The following is a 21,665-nucleotide window of genomic DNA, read 5'->3' as shown; positions in this document are numbered from 1 at the left end:
CACTTCTCCACCGAGGCAGGACAGTACCAGCCCTCTGCTAACAAACACAGCCTTGTCGGGGCTGCTGGGCACGAAGGCGCCTGACACCAGCCAGCGCCTGCCAAGAGAAGACTGCTGGTAATTTACAGACCTACTTAGCACTGAGCTGGGCCAGGACACTGTAGCATCACTATTTCTAGCTGATAAAAGGGCAAGCTCAACCTACCTCCACAGCTTTCACAAAACTCCTACAAGCTGAGATGTGAAATGGTCTTAATGTGATCTCATTGCTGTCTACAACTACCTGAAGGGAGCCAGGTGGGGCTGGTGTCTTCTGCCAGGCAAGCAGCAACAGAACAAGGGGACAGAGTCTCCAGTTGTGCCAGGGAAGGTCTAGGCTGGATGTTAGGAGGAAGTTGTTGGCAGAGAGAATGGGCTGCCCAGGGAGGTGGTGGAGTCACCATCCCTGGAGGTGTTGAAGCAAAGCCTGGCTGAGGCACTTAGTGTCATGGTCTGGTTGATTGGACAGGGCTGGGTGCTAGGCTGGACTGGATGATCTTGGAGATCTCTTCCAACCTGGTTGATTCTATGATTCTAAAGCTGCTCTTCAGCACAGGATTATAAATCTGGATCACTGCTGACTTCCTCCTGCAGCAAGAGCATCAGGCTGAAGTGAGATCATCTATCTCTTACCAGGATGGGGTGGGGAGCAAAGAAGCAGCATCTTGAATCAGTGAAATCCCAACCTGCTCTGAACCAGACAATCCTTGCAAAAAACATCCCTTGTTCATTCCCTTAAACCAAATGGAACTCCCTGCAAGTGCTGGAAATGGAGAACAGAAACAGACACTGTACCGAGGAGCACATCAGATGCTTAAACACTAAAACCTGTGGCTCTATTCAGCTCTCCTGCAGTTCTGACTTCCCCCTGTGGATGGGAAGGGGATGGATCTGGGGAGGAGACAGGTGGTGACAGGAGCTAGAATTGCCCCAGGCAATGGCAGCACCACCTGCATAAGGGAACTGAGGGCAGCTTCCAGTCTTGTCCCTTCGAGACCACCTTTCTGGATTCAAAATATTTTAAAGATTAAATCTTTAATTATGGTTAGTAATTTCAGCCTTAAAGAGAAAGTATGAAGCAGCCAATCTCTTTTACACCACTATCTCCAGGGGGGTGTGGGGGAAGAGAAGAAATATTTTGCTTGGTAAAGTTTTGCTGCTGCCTCAACCAAGGCAGGAATAAGCTGAGTGATGACCTGAGCTGCCACAGAGCTGTATGTGCTAGTTAGAGCCTAGCTAGGATGTTTTGGTGAGAAGAACTAGATTACAGGCTGTGAGAAGCAATGGTGATGTCTACTTCACTCATAGGCTTGCTGAAATGTATAAGAACAATAATCCAACCATAGATAAGGCACTTCTGGTTGGGAGCTCTGGGCTGCATTTCTCTCTCTAGCCTCTCTGCTGTCTCTCTGATTAATCCACTTTGCTTCCTAACCCCCTGGCCGAACCTCCATTCTTCCTTGGGACTGGGGCAAGGTTGAGAGGGGTGGGAGAAGGTGGAAGGGCAGTTGGGAGCCTCTCCTGGGGACTCAGGTTTCTGGGAGGGCTGTTGTGTTTCTGTTTTACTTTTTACCTTGTACATTTCTGTTTATAACTGTATATACTGTAAATCTCTGCTTGTATCTTGTGCTAGCTGTAAATATAAGCTTCATTCAAATTTCCAGAGATGGCTGAGTCTAGTCTGGGTGATTTTCAAAGAGTGGGGGGGTGGGAAACACCCAAACCCTCACATCTTTTATTTTGGTGCCCAACGTGGGACTGGCAGCTCCTGAGATGTGTAGGTTTGGCCAAACCCTGACTGCAAAGTCTAGAAAACCTGCTGGCCCCAGATCCTCGGATTCAAGTACTGGAGATAAACTTGGCACCAAGAAGCAGCCATTTCACAGTGTCACAGTATCACAGTATCATCAAGGTTGGAAGAGACCTCACAGATCATCAAGTCCAACCCTTTAGCACAGAGCTCAAGGCCAGACCATGGCACCAAGTGCCACGTCCAATCCTGCCTTGAACAGCCCCAGGGATGGTGACTCCACCACCTCCCCGGGCAGCCCATTCCAGTGTCCAATGACTCTCTCAGGGAAGAACTTTCTCCTCACCTCCAGCCTAAATCTCCCCTGGCACAGCCTGAGGCTGTGTCCTCTCGTTCTGGTGCTGGCCACCTGAGAGAAGAGAGCAACCTCCTCCTGGCCACAACCTCCCCTCAGGTAGTTGCAGACAGCAATAAGGTCACCCCTGAGCCTCCTCTTCTCCAGGCTAACCAATCCCAGCTCCCTCAGCCTCTCCTCGTAGGGCTGTGCTCAAGGTCTCTCACCAGCCTCATTGCCCTTCTCTGGACACACTCAAGCATCTCAATGTCCCTCCTAAACTGGGGGGGCCCAGAACTGAACACAGCACTCAAGGTGTGGTCTAACCAGTGCAGAGTACAGGGGCAGGATGACCTCCCTGCTCCTGCTGACCACACCATTCCTGATGCAGGCCAGGATGCCACTGTGGATCATAGCTTGAAGCAGAGCTTAGGCTTTTGGGTTGAAGTTAGTTTGCCATACATTTCTCCCATCTCTAACCTTCCCTTGCCTTGCATCTCCATTTTGCATTATTTATCATCAGGTATCACATTCATCTGCATACTTCATGAGGTGCAAAATAAATGATTAGTCATTACAGATTAGACCTTCCCAAACCATCTGTGCCAAGCTCTGCAGCAGTTTTGCTTTGGCCTTTTTTTCCCCCCTCTCCTCTAACACTTAGGGGGGGGTGGGGCAAAAGCAGAAAGATCCTGAGTGGAGAATTGGAAACACAAAGTAAAAGAGCCCACATGCTTGCTGGTAGCAAAGGCTTGTTATCTGCTGTAGCAAGGAACATGCAGACTATCATCTTTGCTGTAATTTAACCAGGGATACAAACTGCAAGCAGCATTATTTCAAAGACCTTTATTTATTGATTAGAAACAAAGTCCTTATCCTCTTCCTGCTCCCTCCTTGAGTCGTGCTGATTGCACACAATAGAGAGCTATCGCTTAGAGAGCCAATTAAGCCAACTTCTGAAAGGTAATTGAATAGCTGAAATTCTTAGTGCAATATTGTACTGCATTATCTTGATTGCAATGAAGGAAAACAAAGCAGTCGGAGCAAGGAAAATTAGAGAATGAGGCATTAGCCATAGGTAGTAATACCAAAGAGGATGGGGGTGTGACTGAAAACTCCCCTGAGCCCCTTGATTTTCTTGCTGTGTTTACCTCTAACCCTTGCTAGAGGTGTGGGAAGGGAAGCACGATCCTGAGATTGTTTGTTTTCTGCACTTGGCAGGACTTCATCAGCTCTCCTGAGCTGTTAGAACAGTGGTGGCCATGGCCACTCCACCACATCCTCCCCTGGGATGGTACCCAACATTTGGGCCTCTCGTATTCAATCTAAAGCTTTGATTGAAGCACCTATTGTGGCTGGGGCTGGGAAGATAGCACCTGCTGTACAGCCTGACCTGTACCTGATGAAGGAGTTCATGCTGCCCTCCAGCAGAGCACCCTACAAACCTTCTCTCTCCTGCCCTTCTGGGTACCTTTAAAAGTACCTGGAGAATTTTGTACCACTTCTGAGATCTCCATACCGTGTTCCAGTTGGGCTAAAGTGGCACCAGGAGTTTGAAACCTGTTGAGAAGAAGGACATAGCTCCTGTCCCTTTGAAAAAAACAAGCTCAAATGGAAGGGATAAAAACAGGGAGAGAGAACCTGACTGCAAGCCTGCCAATATTCAGAAGTTACATCAAATTGATCATTTAAATGCAGCAAAAATCCCCACCTCACAAACTGAGAGCAGAATCTTCAGGAACTTGAAGACATTGGTTGTACGTGGTCAAAATCCACCATCAATTTCCAAGCCACAGCAATTGGGCCATAAAGCATTCAGACAGGCACATAAAAAGGAAGCTTTTTTCCCAAGCAGCAAAAAAGAGGCACCACAAAACATAAAGCTCTCCCTCTCTGCACCGACAGCAGGCTCTGGTGTGATCTACAACCCCTGTCCTCCTGCCCCTTCACCCTCCTGGGTTTCCACAGCAGCAGAATCAATGCACCCAACCCAACTTCTGAGCAAATTAATGACCAAGTGCTGCTTCCCTGGAGCTGCTTTGGCATCGCCTCCCCACGCATGTATTTCTTCTGGCACTGGAGTTTTGCTGCAGAACATACAGCTGAGGACAAGAGCATGAGAGGAGATGGCCTGAGGCTGCACCAGGGGAGATACAGGTTGGATATAAGGAGCAGTTTCTTCCCTGAAAGGGTTGCCAAGCCCTGGAACAGGCTGCCCAGGAGGACAGCCTGTAGAGGAGGACTACCCATCCCCAGACGTATTGAACAGCTGTGTAGAATCATAGAATCAACCAGGTTGGAAGAGACCTCCAAGATCATCCAGTCCAACCTAGCACCCAGCCCCATCCAGTCAACTAGACCATGTGGTGCTGAGGGATGTGTTTTAAAGGTGACCTGGCAGTGTTGGGCTAATGGCAGTGCTGGATGCTCTCTAATGTCTCTTTCAACCAAAACAATCCTATGATTCTGTGAGTGGGGTGAGATGCTGGAGAGTGGAAGCTTTCTCTGGGTGCCCTCACAGCAGCTACTGAAGCACTCAAGGTCCCACTCTGAGCCTTGCAGACTTTGCAGCCCAGTCCTGCAGACCAACCCAATAAATGCCATGCCTCTACTTGCAGATGTGCCAGCATCCTTCTGTAGGCATGGATTTCTGTGTTTGAGGGGCTGCAGGAGTGATGGCCAGAGGGAGGCTTCAAAGGGATTTATGCACCCTGTAGGTTTGGAACCTTTCCTGTGCCTTAATTTCCCACCTCTGAAGCGAACTGGGTACTAGCCAGACAACTTTATAGAGGTTTGCTTTTCATCAGTCCACTTCCATGCCTAGCAGTCCAGTGCCACCACCCTCACCCTGCTGCTCTAGTCTGAACCAAAATGTCTACTACCCCCCCAGGAATTTGGCAGTATCACACCACTAACCTCTGAAGTAGAGGTGGCACCAATATTTGCCACTCTGCACCAGGAATAGGGCAGGAGCACACACCATGGAGTCCTGCTCCAGCTTCTGTCTTACTCATTTCTGCCACTCACTTTGTTTTGCAATTCCCTTCAACTCCCCATGAACTTTTAAGGACATCATTTAAAGAGCTTGAACAATTTTTTCAAAGTTGAATAGTCTTTACCTAAAAGAAGCCAGAAGGAAGCCAAGGCACTCCAATACACCCCAAGAGTCTTGGTCCTCAGACAATACTCCATAAAAAGAGAGCTTCAGTTTTCCTTAGTTCATCAGCCTGAAAGCTCATCAAATACAGCAGAGCACCAGCCTCTCCCTGCCCTGTCTGTACTTGAGACTTGTTCTAGCTTCTCAAAAGCTCCTTTCACAAACAGAAAGAAATCTGCAATGATGACACCTAGAAGAGCTCTAAAAGCTGCTCATCCTCTCTCTGAGAGCTGACATCAACTCACTGGGCAGAGAAGCCAAGAGAAGAACAAGTACCTTATGGAGCAGCTGTTGCATAGAAACATCAGCCCCTGACATGGATGCACTGTGAAGGCAGCGACATCGCAGGACCCTGGGATGTTAGGGCTGGAAGGGACCTCTGGAGATCTTCAGTGCAACCCCCTGCCACAACAGGACCATAGAATCTAGTGCAGGTCACACAGGAACACATCCAGACAGGGCTTGAAAGTCTGCAGAGAAGGAGACTCCACAACCTCTCTGGGGAGCCTGTGCCAGTGCTCTGGGACACTTACAGTAGACATCTTCCTCACGTTGAGGTGGAACTTCCTGTGCTGTAGTTTACATCTATTGCCCCTTGGCCTATCCCAGGGCACAAGTGAGCAGAGGCTGTCCCTGTCCCTTCCCCTCCTGACCCCCAGCCCTCAGATATTTAATAGATCCTCTTTCAGTCTTCTCTCCAGACTAACCAGCTCAGGGTCCTCAGCTCCTCCTCATCAGGCAGTGCTCCAATCCCTTCATCATCCTTGCAGCCTTCTGTTGGGCTCTCCAGTAGATCCCTGTCCCGCTTGAACTGGGGAGCCCAGAACTGGATGCAGTATTCCAGGTGGGGCCTCAGCAGGGCAGAGCAGAGGGGAAGGAGAACCTCCCTCCATCTGCTGGCCACACTCTTCTTAATGCACCCCACGACCCCATTGGCCTTGACCACAAGGGCGCATTACAGTATCACAGTATCATCCATTGCTGTCCTATGGAGAACTTGTTGTCCACCAGGACACCCAGGTCCTTCTCCACAGGGTTGCTCTCCAGCAGATCACCTCCTAACCTGTCCTGGTGCAGTTTATTATTCCTTCCTCACACCAACTACTAGCACACTCCAGAAACACCATTTGCAGGAGACAAACAAGCAAACCAACCCACCCAAGCTTGCAGCAAGGCATTATTTGTGATTCCAGCAAGCTGCTTCACCTTATCATCATTATTTCTGGAGACACATTGTGCTGGTTCTACTCCAGCCACACGTTTGTGTAACCACACAGGTACAGGGCGAGAGTACAAATCACATCTTGCAAAACAACTGCTGGCAAAGAGCAGGATTTGTGTATTCATTGCTCACCACTCAACGCTTATATACATTTTAATTCCGACCTCAGACGCAATTTGGACCGCGGCAGATGCTTCCTGTAGCGTAGCCTTCCTTCACATCAGAGTTAATTCAGTTTCAATGTGGCAGCAATGAAGAAAGGGATTTAAATGTTTTCTGCTTACACTCCAAGCTTAATACTGCAGAGGTAGAAATGAGGGAGTACTAAATCAAACAGCTCAGCTCGCCTCTCCCAGCCTGAATCTGGACCAGCCTAGCAAGCCTGAGCTTCCCTGGCATGCAGGACTCGCCTCTCTGTGACACCAGCCTCTGTCAAACCAGAAATTAAATCATTTTAATGAGGTTCTTCCAGATGCACACTGATGTAACCAAGAGGAGAATATGCCTCTTGTTTTAGGCTGCTGAACTTTCACCAAAAGAAATAAAGGGGTATGCTCTGGAAAACTTTTCCTTCTCTCCCCTTGCCACCCTCAGCAGTTTCCTCCTGTTCCTCTGCAGTAATAAACAGATCGTTATTTCTGCAACTGTAATTAAAACCTTCCATAAGATAAGGTCCAACAGCAATCTTGCACTCACATAGCTGCCCATCCTCAAGAGCCCTGAAATGCTCTCAGCAAGTTGTATGCACAGGGATGGGCCCTTCGCTCCCAAGCTGGGAGGGGGAGCAACAGCTGCTCAAACAGGGCACACGAGGTGGAGTAGTTTAAAGGGGGAAGAAATAGTGTAAATAATTGAAAGCACAGCAAGCAGTGTAGGCAGGAAAAAGGGCAGCTAAGAGGAAGGTGGCAGTGAGAGATGGGATAAGGACTTCTGGAAGCCAAACCAAACAAGAGTGCAAGTAGAAATGAATGCAGAGCTCCCCTGAGCGCTGTGCCATGCACCAGCAGACTAAAGAAGTTCTTGACCTTTGCTGTGCCATTTGGCAATGCAAATTTCAGCCACCTATGAGCCCCTCTTGCCATTTTTTTGACCCTTCCCTCCTCTCTGCCAAATCCCTAAGTCTGATGCCAGTGACCCCCATGCTCATCCCCAGCACTGCAGCAACCTGCCCACCAAAGGATGCTGATGAGTAGATGACTGCCTCACCTACATGGACTGCCTAGCCTGTCATGGTGGAGCTATGTGGAAGGTTTCTCCATGCATCCAGCATGTACAGGGTATGTTAGAGAGGATCCTGCTCTCAGCTGAGACTGCTGAGCACCGTGGGGTCACTGAGGTAGCTGCAGAAATGACCACCTTTGCATTGAAAGCTTTAAGACCCAGCGTTCTGGAACAACAGATGAGTGCTTGAAGCTTCACTCCCAAAAGTAAAGTACCTCTCTTGCTTCTCACAGCTGCTTTGAAGGGCTTGAGGTCATCGTTTTGCCTGACCTTTAACGATTACAGCAATACTTCCTGACCTGCATTTTAGAAGTTATGAACTACAGCCCAGATGGCAGCACTCAGGCTAAGTGATCTGCTGCTGCCTTGACAGCTATCCAGAGATGGGAAATATCTGCCTTTCTCAAGTGACTTGAACAATGCACACACAGATTGCTCTGCAGGCATCCAGAAAAAAACACAGTTCCTCTCTGGGTACAACTCACTCAAGCAGGAGATAGCTGGAGATAGTTGATCATGTTCTGTGCAGGTAAGGCTTGGCACCACTTCATCACAGTAGAGAGTTGAAGAAGGAGATTTCAACTAGCAGCTGAGCTAACTAGATGCCTGCAACAAGCAGCAAGTAATAAGCTTTCTTAACGAGTGGTTCATTCAAAGGGCACGCAGTGATTTCAAGACCCAGAGAAAACTCCTCATTAGGATCCCCATGGAAGTCAAGAGCGTGTAGAAGTGCTGGTGTTCTTGGAGATCAGAGCTCCTTCTTGCCATACACAGCAATTGATTGATTTCTAGGGGTCAGCTGGCTGACCTCACCAGACTCATCTTGCAGAATGCCAGCAGTTGCAGGGCAAAAGCCTGTCCCAAGCATCACTGTTAAAGTTCAGCCCTGCTCCTGGAGTCACAGGACAGGTAACTGCAACCAGGAGGTGAAGAAACCTTGATTCTGTCTCCTGTATGTAAGCAATTGGCATTTAAGAACTGCTGTTGAAGCAGCAGGTTGCCAAGGTGAAAGGTGACCCCATGTAAGAAATAGAATGTTTCTTAAAGAGCCTTCCAGAGGTGATCTTACATATCCTCTTCTCCACACACAACCCTGCTAGGCGAGTGCCTTATGTAGCTATCAGAGCCTCTTGCAGGCTGCCCATCCCAAAACTGAGTCCAGTGTGGGAGGGCTGCACTTCATTTGCCTCTATGAATATCTTCCAGTTGGGATAAGCTCATGGTGGTGTGAATGATAAATCTGGTGTCAAGGGCAACTTTCAGTCCACAGCAAAACCAGACAGACTGACTCCTTGGACTTAAGCATGAGATTGGCCACGTGAAGGGCACTGGAAATCCAAGTCCACCTCGGACAGGACAATATTTCCTACTTGACTTCTCATTAAAGGCAAGGAAACTCTTCTTTACTCCCAAAAGACATCTGAACCTTAACTGTACTGCTCTGCCAGCTAAAAAAGATGGGAACCTTGTGGCTCGAGAGGGTCTACTGGTGAGAAACTACATTTGGGCACTCTTCAAGCAGCACACGATGGAGTCTTTTCCTGACAATGCCTTGCACAGCATTTGTGCTCTGGTGTGCAAAGAGATGATGCTGACTGCCCATCCTGCTCTGCCAGCTGGAGGACATCTCCTGGGCAGCCATTCCAGGTGAAGTCCCCAGACCAGGCTCCCATTGTGGGATGCAGAGCCTGGCTCAGCAAAGGATGCTGCAGCTGGCTCAGACATGCCTCGCTTCGCTTAGTGTGAGGCTGGAGAGAAACAGCTCCCTGACAGCTGGTAAATGCAGCTGCCTGCAGCTAATGGGGGATGACGAAGAACCAGATGCTTCTTAGAAGTGCATTTCTGTCATCCACACCTCCAAGCAGCAGATTTCCTCCGACCATGGGGTCATGGAGAACAGAGATCCTGTAACACAGATCTTTGAACGCTGTTAACTGATCCAACCCCATCCAAATGTCACGGTGGCTGTCAAGACAAAACTGTTCCTTTCTCTTCCTGCCATCCTCAACTTCATCCATGGGGCATCCATTAGGTTCAAGTACAAAGGCTGCAAAGAGCCTACAACAAGAGCCTCATTAACTGCCTGTGCAACTGGATTTGTTTTGGAGCACAGTGCCATGCCCAGAATGCCAGGCAGAGCTCTTGCTGGGGGGGAAGGATAGATTGAATTAAAAAAATCTCTTACCTTACTATTGCAAGCAGCTCCTCTGTTAGACTTAACCCAACAGCCCTACTGGCTGTAAAAGGGAAGAAACAAAACCACCTCAGGAAGTCTCCCAAAACACTGGATCGAATGAAAAAAGGGTGAAGGAGGTTTCAAATTTGCCCTGAAGAAGAAAGTGTGTCACAGCTTTAACCCACTGCAAGGAGAGGGATAAAAGGCTAGCAGAGACCAAAAAAATCCAATTTACTAGGACCAAGCAGGTAGCTAAAAGATAGGTGGTCACTAAGCGATGATGCTGGTTTGGAATCAGCTAACTTCTGAAACCCTCCAGTCAGCCTTAGCATTGGACACACATGAAATTAGTGTCCAGGCAAGAATGCCCTCCTGAAAGAACAGGATTTAATGCAGCCAAGATAATTATCTAGATCCTTCTTTATCCCATTAGTGGTTTTCATTCGCATCCTGGAGCACCATAAGCGGATTGTTCAAGAATTATTTGCCCTCTGCCGTTTCAATCCCGATCGGAATTATCTTTATACCTTGGTAGGAAGAAAAGCGATTACATCCCTGCCAGCCTCGCTGCAATGCCCTCTTTCCCGAGGCTCCTTGTGTCATTTTTGTTCTACAAGGTGATGAAAAGAATCGGAGAACAATTGTCACAGACCTGGTTTTGCCCTCTCCTCCTCCTCTTCCTTCCCCCACGCGTGTGTTTGGGAGGAGGAGGAGATGCTCTTCCCACCGCATCCCCTGCAGGAGATGCACCACTGCACCTGCAGAGAGATGAAGCTCAGCGAGCCTTCGGCATCAAACTACCCAGGATGGAATCCAAAACTGCTCGCAGCTTCCTTTTGTGCCATGATCCACTAATGAAAGAAGAAGGATGAAACTGTTAAAACCAATTAAACGACTCACTTGATGCAAGAGGAAGAAGTGGGACTCAGTGCACTGGAGATCCCAGGGGCGTATGCTGAATGTCGCGCTCCGTGCTCTCGAGTAATATATGTCACTGTGCAAGCTCCGACGGAGATAAAGCCAGTGCCACTCAAACAGCCAACACAAACCCTTGCTTCAAGGCCTAAAACAACAAGAAGACAGAATTCCCCTCCCAGCCACTCTAACTGCCTGCCAGGTCTTGCGCTAATGGAAGAACTGCATCTTTTTGCAGGTATGACAAGGACACAGCTCAAGTGCCCATGGGCACCCACTGGTGAGTAAAGATGCCTGGACGACACAAACCCCATCCCTCCTCCTCCTCCTCCTCACAGAGAGCCAAGGAGCAGGTACACAGCCCTGACCTGGATAGGGCTGCCCGTGCTGTTAGCAGAGCTCTGCTTCACGGCTGCCTAACGAGCTCCGGAGGAGAGGTATCTTTATAAACAAGTTATTAAAAGAGGGAGGTGGGACACAATAATAGCAGGTGCCAATTACTCAGCTCCCAGCAGAGGCTTTCCAATTTCTCACCTTCCCCCGAAGCAAGATGTGCCTCTGTATGGCAGCACACTCGCTGGCAAGCCTAGCACCCTCCTGGGTGTGCTCCTCATCACAAAGCCAGGCTGCTGTGGTGCCACCGGAGAGGGGCAGCGCATTGCCCCACCAACCCTGCACCAAAGTCCAGACCAGTACAGCACGAAATGGATTTGGAAAGAGAGCTATCCACCGCAGAAAGTAAAGACAATTCTCTTTTCTTTTGACTCCAGAACCTGGCCACTCCTCCTGCCCAGCAGAGCAGCAGATCTGCGAGCTGACTGCGACTGCCAGGTTTGCGCCTCAGCAAATATCTGCTCAGTGTCAGGAACAAAACACCAGCAGCGCTTTTGTTATTTTAAGAGGGCAGCAGAGTTTCAGACTGCAAACATCCACATTGCGACTGGAGCCGCTGGAGAGATCCCATCCTTTGAGCCAAGCACACCGAGGCAATGATTAATATTGCAAAAGTAATCCGAGCCTTTGAAATCATCACTTCCAAAACCAGCAAATAATTACCAAGGCCTTTAGCAATCGATGCCCAAGATAAATACACAATTAAATTGAAGGGGGGAAAAAAAGGGAAAACAACCCACCAATAAAACTCCAAACCAGAAGAAAGTAGTTAGTAATTGCTAACCAGCAGCCAGATAACACTTTTTCGTGGTAACCAAATACTTCCAGTAAATAGATATTTTAGCTCACTGGAGAGGCACTTTCAGAAAGCAATAAATTAATCTAATGAAACAGACAGACAGGGTGGAACCAGACATTAGCACAACACAAACTGATCTATACAGAGCCAACCCACAATCCATGCCCTAATTATGCTCATCCACCACCATTCTGGGTCCTTACCTTCCCCACCCAGGTCAGCTCTTTCGCTCAGGGAAAATACATATTTCATGCAGATTCACTGGCACGACAGCGCAGGGAATTTGAGCCATCAAATGACAGAGCCTCTGCTCAGCCAGGATTTGCATTTCCAGGCCTTTCTCTAAACATCTCTCCAAAGTCAGCAAGTTAATCTGCTTTTAAACACGGCCTTAGCTGTCAGTTCAGCTGAAGCTCCGTCCGGAGCACTTGGGATGAGCTCTTGCCGCTCAGCAAGTTGCCAGGGCAAGCACCCCCTGGCATGTCCCCACGCTGGAACTGGGAGCGTTTGTCTCCTGGGACCGGGAGGGACTTGGAGCAACTCCTGACACCCAGCTCAAGGACAGCACCACCTCCTCCCCGTGCAGCCTAACTTTTACCAGCTGCTACCCAAATTCATCGCTTGGAGTTATCAAAGCCACACTATTGTGGCGAGCGTCTGGTAAAGTGCCTCAGATGGCAGAAACTTGAACTGGGCAGGATTAAGAGAGGGAAAGACATGTGGGAAGATGCCCATCCTGGTCATTTTCTGCAACATCAAAGGAAGATGTAAGGGAGGAAAACAAGGGAAATGAAAGACAAAGAGAAAAGATATCAAAGCCATCTCCAGAGAGCGCGCGATGAGAGGTGGCATGAAAAAGGAATAGTTAAAACACGAGAGACAAGATCAAATAAACCCAGAAGATCACAGTCTGGGTGTAGAGATGAGAGAGAGGAGACCACCACACCACTTTCACCAACATTAACTGAATAATTCATCTGACAGGTACTTGTCTATGGCAGTGGTTGAGTCTGCGAGCACCCAACACCACCTAGGTCCATCCATCCAGCAGGTAACCCACACAGTCTTCACATCCAGCACAGGGACATGCCACAGGGACACTGCACAGCAGCTCTGCTCCCCTGAGCAGTTTGGGGGAGGAATGCAGCAATTTAGTCCTTGTGCAGAAAACTTTTCCATCTTCTTCTGGAAGAAGTTGTTGTACTGGCAGGGTTAGTGTTGCTGTTATGCTTTCAGCAGAAGAGGCTGTACAAACATGCAGTGCTCTTACACATCTCTGGAGCAGCTCACATCTCAATATTGGAAGTGTTTCTTTGATTGTTTACAGGGGCTTCTGAAGGCTACACAGCTTTTGGGGTACCAGAGGCTTCCTATCTAAGCCATGAGATTCCTTGGAGTAGTGACAGTACACTGAGGACTTGTTGCAGTGTACATAGAATCACAGAATCAAACAGGTTGGAAGAGACCTCCAAGATCATCCAGTCCAACCTAGCACCCAGCCCTATCCAGTCATCTAGACCATGGCACTAAGTGCCTCATCCAGGCTTTTCTTGAACACCTTCAGGGACAGCAACTCCACCACCTCCCTGGGCAGCCCATTCCAATGCCAATCACTCTCTCTGCCAACAACTTCCTCCTCACATCCAGCCTAGACCTTCCCTGGCACAGCTTGAGAATGTGTCCCCTTGTTCCGTTGCTGGTTGGCTGGGAGAAGAGACCAACCCCACCTGGCTACAACCTCCCTTCAGGGAGAAGCAGCAAGTGACAAAACAGGGTCTCCAGATTAAACTTTCTTTCCAGAAAGCTCTCCCCATCACACAGGGAGAGAAGAAACCCCTATGTGCTCTAAGGCAGACTTGAAAATGTGGTCAGAGTGGTGTAGAAACTCCCTGAGGTCCAGGTAGTGGTGCTGACACAAGCCAGTACCATGCTATTCACCCAGTTCAGCATCCATCCCACTGCCAACCAGTCTTAAAACCACCACTGCAAGAATTACAGTCACAAGTGAAGGGACAGTGCAAAGCAACAAAGCTCATGATGAAAAATAAAAGACAGGTGGAGATGAATTTTTGCACTGAAGCTTCTTTCAAGCCTAACAATTGACATTTTGGTGCTACTGCTGCCCACTGCCATATAAGCAGAAATGGAAAACGTCTTGCTCAAGCATGTCTGGTCACTTAGAAATCCTGATTAACCTTGTTATGCAGGAGGGCAGGAATATTCAACTACCAGGGCAGTCACGGGGGATGATGGAGTTATGGAGCTGTCTCTGTGCATTAGAGGTGTGGCCACACTAATGCATGGATCATGAAGACTCGAATGTGACTTGACAGCAGGACAGAAAACAGGAGGGGAAGTGGCCACTGCCACCATTAACACAGAAAGATGATTACAAACAAAAATTTCACCTTCCCAGATTTTTGTGGGTTTTTTTTGCCTTGCAAGAGAACGCTGAAGTGGGCTCAGAACCAACCCAAAAGGCACCACTGAACGAGAAGCCCTTGGCACTTCAGTTCAGGAAGGCAGACAAGAAACGCTTTTCCCTCCACCAAAGACAACAGTCCTCGCCCCCAGTCAGGAAGCTGTGAAGCAGCTGTTTGATCAGCAGCCCCTAAAAACCCCTCCTCCTAACAGCATTAGCCTGCCAGCCCCTGCTGGAGCCCTTTCCTTATGTTAATAGTTTCCAGAATCCTTTAATGTGACCAGTGGCTCCTGCACCCATGGCAGCCCCCTTCACTGCCAAGCCTCACCAATTCTCTGGGCTTTGTCTCCCCCCCCCCCCCAAATCTGTCAGCATCAGAAGTGGCATGATAATGATATGGAAGATCTTTATGTGGAACAAGAAGCTTTGTCTCCAAATACTTAACAGACAGCTAGCTCAGCCCCACCTCTGCAAAAGGCTTCCTGCACAGTGCTGGGTAGCTGTGGCTGCCCATGCTGAGCCAGGTGCCCCAGGATGGATATACACAGGAGAAATTGGTGCTCTGGGGACTTGTTTGGGTTCTGTGAATAAGAAGAACCCAGATAACCCAAGCCTACTTGCAGCAGCCTGCTAGCAGCCTTGCCCAATCTATCACTAGAGCAATTTCTCCATCACTTAGCAGGTTTCAAAGCTTTCTAGAGATGTCTGACAGCTTCACTTAAACTAGCCAGCTATAGATGTGTTTTACATTAAACACTAAGTGAATAATCAATGAACATCCAGGATATAAGCACAAATCAATGGTTTCTTTTAGATGAATCAAAGGGAATCACAAATGAGAAAGGGTTTTGTTCCGTAACAGATGTAAACCAAGAGAGGTACTTGATGTAATTGGGTGTCTGTATGTTAACCTGCTCTGCCTGCTCCTTTCCTATGCACTGACACAAACCCTGCTGTCACACAAACGCAGCTGTGTTCTCCAAACCCCTGTGACAAGAGATGTCACTGTCCCCAAAGAGCAGATGGGAACTGAGGCGTGAAACCAGCTGACTGACTTGCCTGAGAATGAGAGGGATATGGCATGGCAGGGACCTGAATCAAGTCTGTGCTTCCAGCAACTTCAATTCCATCACACAACTGCAGCTCTCATCGCTGGAGCAGGGAAAGGATGTGGACAAGTGCATGTGCGGGACAAGTCAAGAGCCCAGCTCAGAGACCCAAAGAAACCAGCAAAGAAAGAAAACCAAAAGCAGAGGTGACTGCAGGCAATTTCATCTGATAAATGCACATCCTGTCTCTTGCACTCAGGATGAACCTGGTCAAATCACACGCAGGATAATCTGACAAATTTGGCCACCAGTTCCACACAAACACATGCTGGGCAGCATACAGGCCAAGCAAAGGCTCTCAGAAAAGCTCTTGCAGATCTTTTTATTCACCATGCATTTTAATGGCAGATTTCTAAACTCTGTGGCTCCTCAGCTGGGTCCCTGCCTGCACCTCCTCAGCCATCAGAAGCACACACTGGCTCTGCTGCTGGCATCAACCCTCCTGGTGAATGCTTCCAAGGGTTGCAGTGAAGCGAGCCCAGCTCAGGCCAGAGCTTTTATTTGCAGTGGTCCAGCTGAAGCCTGTGTCCAAGGACCCCAAAGAAACTACAAAAACTTGAAGTCAAGCTGGTGCAGGTCATAGAACGAAAAAGCAGCAGGAACCTCCTGTGCCACAGGACAGGGCTGGTGTTTGGCAGTATCACAGCTCTGCCTCTGCTGCTTCTAGAGCAGATTAGCGTTCGTGGCTTTTATGCATTATATAAGATGACTTTGTAAACATGCTCAAAGGAACTTCCCTCTGGGACAAAGACTGCTTCCCACAAAGGACACCCTGACTGAGTGGAGCACCCCACTGCCCAGCACCAAACAAACAACATTTCTTTACAAAGATGCTGCCTGAGCCTGCGCTGCTGCAGTGGGCACCAGAACAACATCCGTGCTACAGCCTATGCCCCATGTTCAACAACACACCAGCAGCCAGACCCCCACCTTTGTGAGACCCCACATTCAGACCTAGACCAAGATAGCCACCCAGGATGCATGCAGCAAGTCCTTCAAGGAGCTGTGCTCGTGCTCTGAAGCTCTTCCACAACACCCAAGGGAAGAAGAGTGAGCATCCAGAGCACAGCATAATCGAAATGGATGTGCAGGTGTGTGGCTGCTGTGGAAAGAGTAGCTTCCAGCTTTGCAGGCATATCCACAGATGTGGAGGTGTCTGCAGTCATGCTTTAACAGTGGAAACCTGAAGCTGGCTGGCACTAGGTAAGCATAAATCATTAAAATCTGAAGGGGGAAGCAAACTTGCTGGGGGAAGCATGCACAGGCAGTGCTGGTCCATAGCCCACCCTGAGCCACACAGCCGTATGCTGAAGATGCAATCTCGACCTCAAACTGTAGCATTTCCATGTTAGGTGTCTCCTAAAAGGTTCACTCAAACTTTAGAACTTTCTAATCAACAAAAAAAAAACCCTCTGATCTAAACATTTAAACCCCAAATATCCTGCAGCATTACTGGTTCTAGGGTAGGCTGCCAAGGGCAAAAAAAGCAGGGCTGGAAAGATGGTACATGGCTGGTCAGTGAGTCAAGATGAGAACAAACATTATGGATGGGGACAGTTTTCATCACTGTAAAGGAAAAGAATCACAATTTAATTGCAGGTAGGTTTAACCCTTCACCTTCTTCCCTTCTGCACCTGTGACCTATCTAAAGTCTTGAAGGCTTCTCAGTTTTACTGAGCCCTCAGTAAATCCCCACATCAGGCACACTAACGCCTGAGCCTGCCCGTGCCTTCCAAAGGCTTGATCCTCCTCTACAGTTAAATCCTGCAGGTCCACCTCATGACAGTACATTACAGAAAAGCTTCTTCCAATGCAGCTCTTGGGTTCTGAAAGTTAAACCATACTTAAATCTCAAATCAGCAAAGAAAGAATGTTAAGCTTTGGCCAGGACAGCCACCAGCACGATGCACAGCACATGGTCCACCTCCCAACCACCTTGTGATGCTGGGCATCAGCTGCCCGGGTGGCTGCCTGTGCTATTTGAGGCTGCCCTTCTCCTCCTATTCCAGCAGACTATTTCAAACCTCACTTATAATTGGAAAGAGGCAGAGTCTGGTTTTGCAGACCATGAGGTCAAAACTTTACTAATAACCACAGCACTGCAAAACACCGTTAGCAGGTAAACGAACCCTGTCTTGGTCACAGGATAGCAGCTCTAGAGCTGCTTTGACCTGGTTTGTTTTCTTTCAGCTAATTGTTTTGTCCTCCCAACACAGAGCAGGAAGACAAGCAGGCTCTGTGATGTTTTACAGGTGTTTTAATATCATTTTATTCTCCATCGCAGGTAATGCAGGCACCTTGCAGCCTTGCCTAGAATGCAGTGGCATGAGGATCAGCTACTCACAGGGGATGGCTGATACTACACAAAGCTTGTCCTTGAAAAATAAGGGGATGGGGATAAAGAAGAGGATCCAGGAATTGAGAGAGTAATCAACTTCAGCTGAAGAGCTTAGAAGATGAGAAGATCTTAAGCAAAAGCCCCCCCCCTTTATCAAGAACAAATCACAAAATCTAACATATTTCTTTCTGCAACAGGTCACCAGGACTTCTAGGAAAGGGAGAAGAAGCACAGATTTCAGAAGGGCCTCTGAGAGTGTCTCAAGGGACATCCCCATAATGCAGCTAGGGATGCAGGGCCTGGACTGAGCCACCCGAAGATGAGTGCACAACTGCTGGGAATGACCCCTTGTTCTTTGAGCACAGACTGGCAGAACCTTCCTGAAGAGGGTTCCAGGGGAACCCATCCCAGAGCTGATACCACTCAGTGTTTTCATCCATGACTCAGCTGATGGCAGAGATTGCCATGCTGATTGCCTTTGAAGGCTATGCCAAGCTGAGAGGGACTGCAAGCATGTGGTAGGACAAGATCAGAATTCAAAACAATACTGACACTTTAGAAGAAGCTGTCTGGAAAAAAAAAAAAAGCAGGACACAGTTCAAGAAGGACAAGCTTGAGGTAAGAATAAATTAACCAGGTAAACATAGGATGAGGAATGAAAAGCAGGAAAAGTTCTGGAGAAGAATCCTGAAGGATCAGTGGGATTTGAAAACAAAACACAAAACATAAACACAAGTCATGGGTGGCAAAAGTGAAAAACAAACACACTGGGACACATGCACAGGATCACTGCATGCAAAAGACCTGAAGTAACCTCTTATTCTTCTGAGCAAAATCAAGGCAGCGACTTCAGTCCTGTACTGCAGGTTAAGCATCACTCTTCAGCAAGGGTGATGGTCCATGAATAACTTGCTTGGAGGTGGAGAAGAAGATTTGGGGGTGCAGAAGAAGGTTCGGGGTAGAGAAGAAGGTTTGGAGGTGGAGGAGAACAAGAACAACAAGAACAATGCAGACCACGAGTACATGACCTAAAAAGGTTAAGCGAACCAGCATGGTTTAATCTACAGTAGCAGGGACTAAGGGGAGACACGGGAGCAACTTTCCAATACCTAACAGGCTCCTGCAAAGAAGAAAGGAAGGAATGATTCTGCCCGTGCCCAATAATTGGAAAACAAAGAGCAGTTGTGAAAGGAAACTGAAGGAAAAAAACCATTTCTGCTCAGATCATGATAAAAATCTAATGGCAGGGCTGCTAAATGTCAGACAGATTGCCCAGGGAGCTCAGGCATCTCTCATCGGAGGTCTGTAAGAATGAATGCCACAAACATCTGTCAGGAAGGGGTTGATCATCACCAATCCCACGTAGGGGCAGGAGATGGGCTCAATGACCTCTCAAGGTCTTCTCCAGCTCTGTACTGAATAACAGCCTGATACGTAAATGACCATAATAGCCGGAAACCTGCTGTGCTGACACAGCCTGACCCGCGTTGCTGGTGACTTGTTGCAGTGATCGCTGTTTGCAAGTGACAATCTGTTGCTGTCAGAGGAAAATGTGCAACCAGGGAGGGTCCTACCGAGAAGGACAGGGACAGCGGTACCTGAGGTTATTGTTCTGATGCTCGAATGAGCAGTGGGGTAAACCACTTGTTAAAAAATAAATCTGAGTCAAAGGACAACACAGCCCAGACAACTTAGAAACCAGGAGTGTGTGCGCGGAGCCCAGGCAGCAGCACTTCGTTGATTTCACTTCGCTTATGGGAGCAAGCCACAAGCAAAGCAGCTGCTCAGCAGTAACCACAAGAAAGCAGCTCTAAGAGCACTCCTCTGCCCCTGCCCAACTCACCACAGTCCAGCATCTCTATCTGAAAGCACACTTGAAACACCTGGCTGTGCAGACACTTCGTCCAGATTAGCATCCCACCAGCAGAAGCTAACCAAACCACCAGCAGTAACCCTGCTTTACACGCAGCCAAATCTCTGCGGGGAGACAGCTCTGGTAGGATTTAAACCACACTAGAAACACAACAGAAGAGCCCTTTGGCTGATGAACGAGGCAGAGGAGACCACGGAGACGCTCATCAGACACCTGCAGCTGCCAGAAGATGGCATGTCCCAGGTGCTTCTGTCTTGGTGCCAGGGAAGGGGACACCTACATGGAGCCATGTCATCCTGCCTAGAGGAGCTAAAACCTTCTCTATGCACGGAAGCACTGATACCAGCCTTGCACCATGCCAAGCTGCACCTTGTGATTGTGCATGGTGCACCGTGGGACTGCAAAGCCATCAAGTCCCACCTTACGCTCAGCAAAAGCTGTTTCTCACCTGTAGCAGAAAGAGATGCTTATATGACAAGTGGGAAGAGACGGTTAAGTGCTGGCTGGATTGCCTCCCTTGAATGACCTCTAAAACTGCAAGAGCTGGAGAAACTGAGTGACTGGCATGGCCTTAAGAGGTTGCACACCCATACACAAGACAGTGAGTACTAGAATTGTCCTCCAGTTGAGGATAAATCGAGTGAGCAACAGGATAGGGGAAAGCAACTATTATGTTGTCAGGAAATCCCAGCGGCGAGCATCTCTGCACTACCTTTTGGGGAGTTCCCCCCAGCTTCGGTAGGACGGGGCCCTGCACCCCTGCTTTGCAGCGACCTACTCGGCTGCACTGAAGCTGGCAGCCCTCGTACCAGTCCCACAGCCACTTAAGTTACTGGACCCAGTAAGAGCTGTGTGGAGCGTGGGAAGGGCAGGGCTGCTCGGGTCTTCCCTCACCTCCAGTCTGCCCAGATACTCCCAGCCCAGGACTGCCCCCATTTGCTGGCAGCACCATTACCCACGAGGATTTAACCTGCGTGGTTCCCACCGCCCACGAAGGTTTTCACTATGACCGTGGGGGTGCAAAGAAAGATAGAACGAAGCGAAGCCCAGCGCAGCCCGATACGGACGACAGCTTGCCCGCCCGCCAGCTCGCAGCACGCTCCAGGGGCAAGCAGAGATCCCCGGACCTGGCACCTCCCGCATCTCCTGGCACCCTCTGCAGGGGTACGCCCGCCCCGATGTTCCCATGGGGGCTGGAGGGTACAGGACCCCGCCAGGTTCGGAGCGCAGAGGCTCCAGCAGGATGCTGCTGATTAGAATACCCCAGCTGCGGCTCCACACCGGACCCCCGGCGTGCAGCGCAGCCCGGCCCGGCTCCCGCAGCATCCCCAGGCTCGAGCCCCGGCGGCGGGGCTGAGGCGGCCGAGACCCCTTACCTTTGTGCCCGCCGAAGGCGCCGTACCAGGAAAGCGAGAGCAGGGCGCACAGGCAGCCGAGCAGCAGCGTGAGCGCCGTGCCGCTGCGGAGCCTCATCGCCTCCTCGCCGGCGGGGGCGGCCGCATGTCCCGGGCGCGGCGCGGCCTCGGCGGCCCGGGGGCCCCGGGGAGCGGGGAACGGAGCGGAGCGGGGCGAGCCGCCCGCATGCAGCGCCCGCGCCGGGCCGGGCCGGGCCGCGCCGGGGCGGGCGGGCGGGGCCGAGGGGGCGGGGCTCAGGGGTGTGGTCAAGGGGCGGGGCGACAGCGGGCGGAGGGCGCCCCCGTGCGGGGACCTGCTGGGCTGCAGGGCGAGGAGGGGTGGGAGTGCGGGGACTAGGGGGTGTGTGTGCGTATGTGTGTGTTCAGGGGTCTTGGGCGTGTGCGCACGTGTGTGTGTACGTGTGTGTGTGTACATGCGTATGGGCGGTGTGCACGTATGTGCGTGCACATATGCGTGTGTTCAGCGGTGTAAGGGCGTGTGCACCTGTACTGGGGCTGCGCA

The 21,665-nt window shown here is 49.7% G+C and overlaps 1 protein-coding gene across 2 annotated transcripts in view; it reads right to left on the bottom strand.

The window, feature by feature from the left end:
• Positions 1–21,307, bottom strand: part of MGAT4B (alpha-1,3-mannosyl-glycoprotein 4-beta-N-acetylglucosaminyltransferase B) — a 58,129-nt gene extending 36,822 nt beyond the window's left edge. For both annotated transcript variants that reach the window (XM_064162097.1, XM_064162098.1), the window contains exon 1: positions 21,125–21,307. In XM_064162097.1, coding sequence (XP_064018167.1) covers positions 21,125–21,221 — 97 coding nt within the window. In that variant the 5' untranslated portion in view covers positions 21,222–21,307. The remainder of the gene's footprint in view (positions 1–21,124) is intronic.
• Positions 21,308–21,665: the final 358 nt, after the last annotated feature.

This window comes from Pogoniulus pusillus, chromosome 22 (assembly GCF_015220805.1).
Source record: "Pogoniulus pusillus isolate bPogPus1 chromosome 22, bPogPus1.pri, whole genome shotgun sequence".
In the NCBI taxonomy this organism is placed as follows: domain Eukaryota; kingdom Metazoa; phylum Chordata; class Aves; order Piciformes; family Lybiidae; genus Pogoniulus; species Pogoniulus pusillus.
Note: the sequence above shows the minus strand (reverse complement) of the source record. Positions and strands in the feature narration are given on the sequence as shown.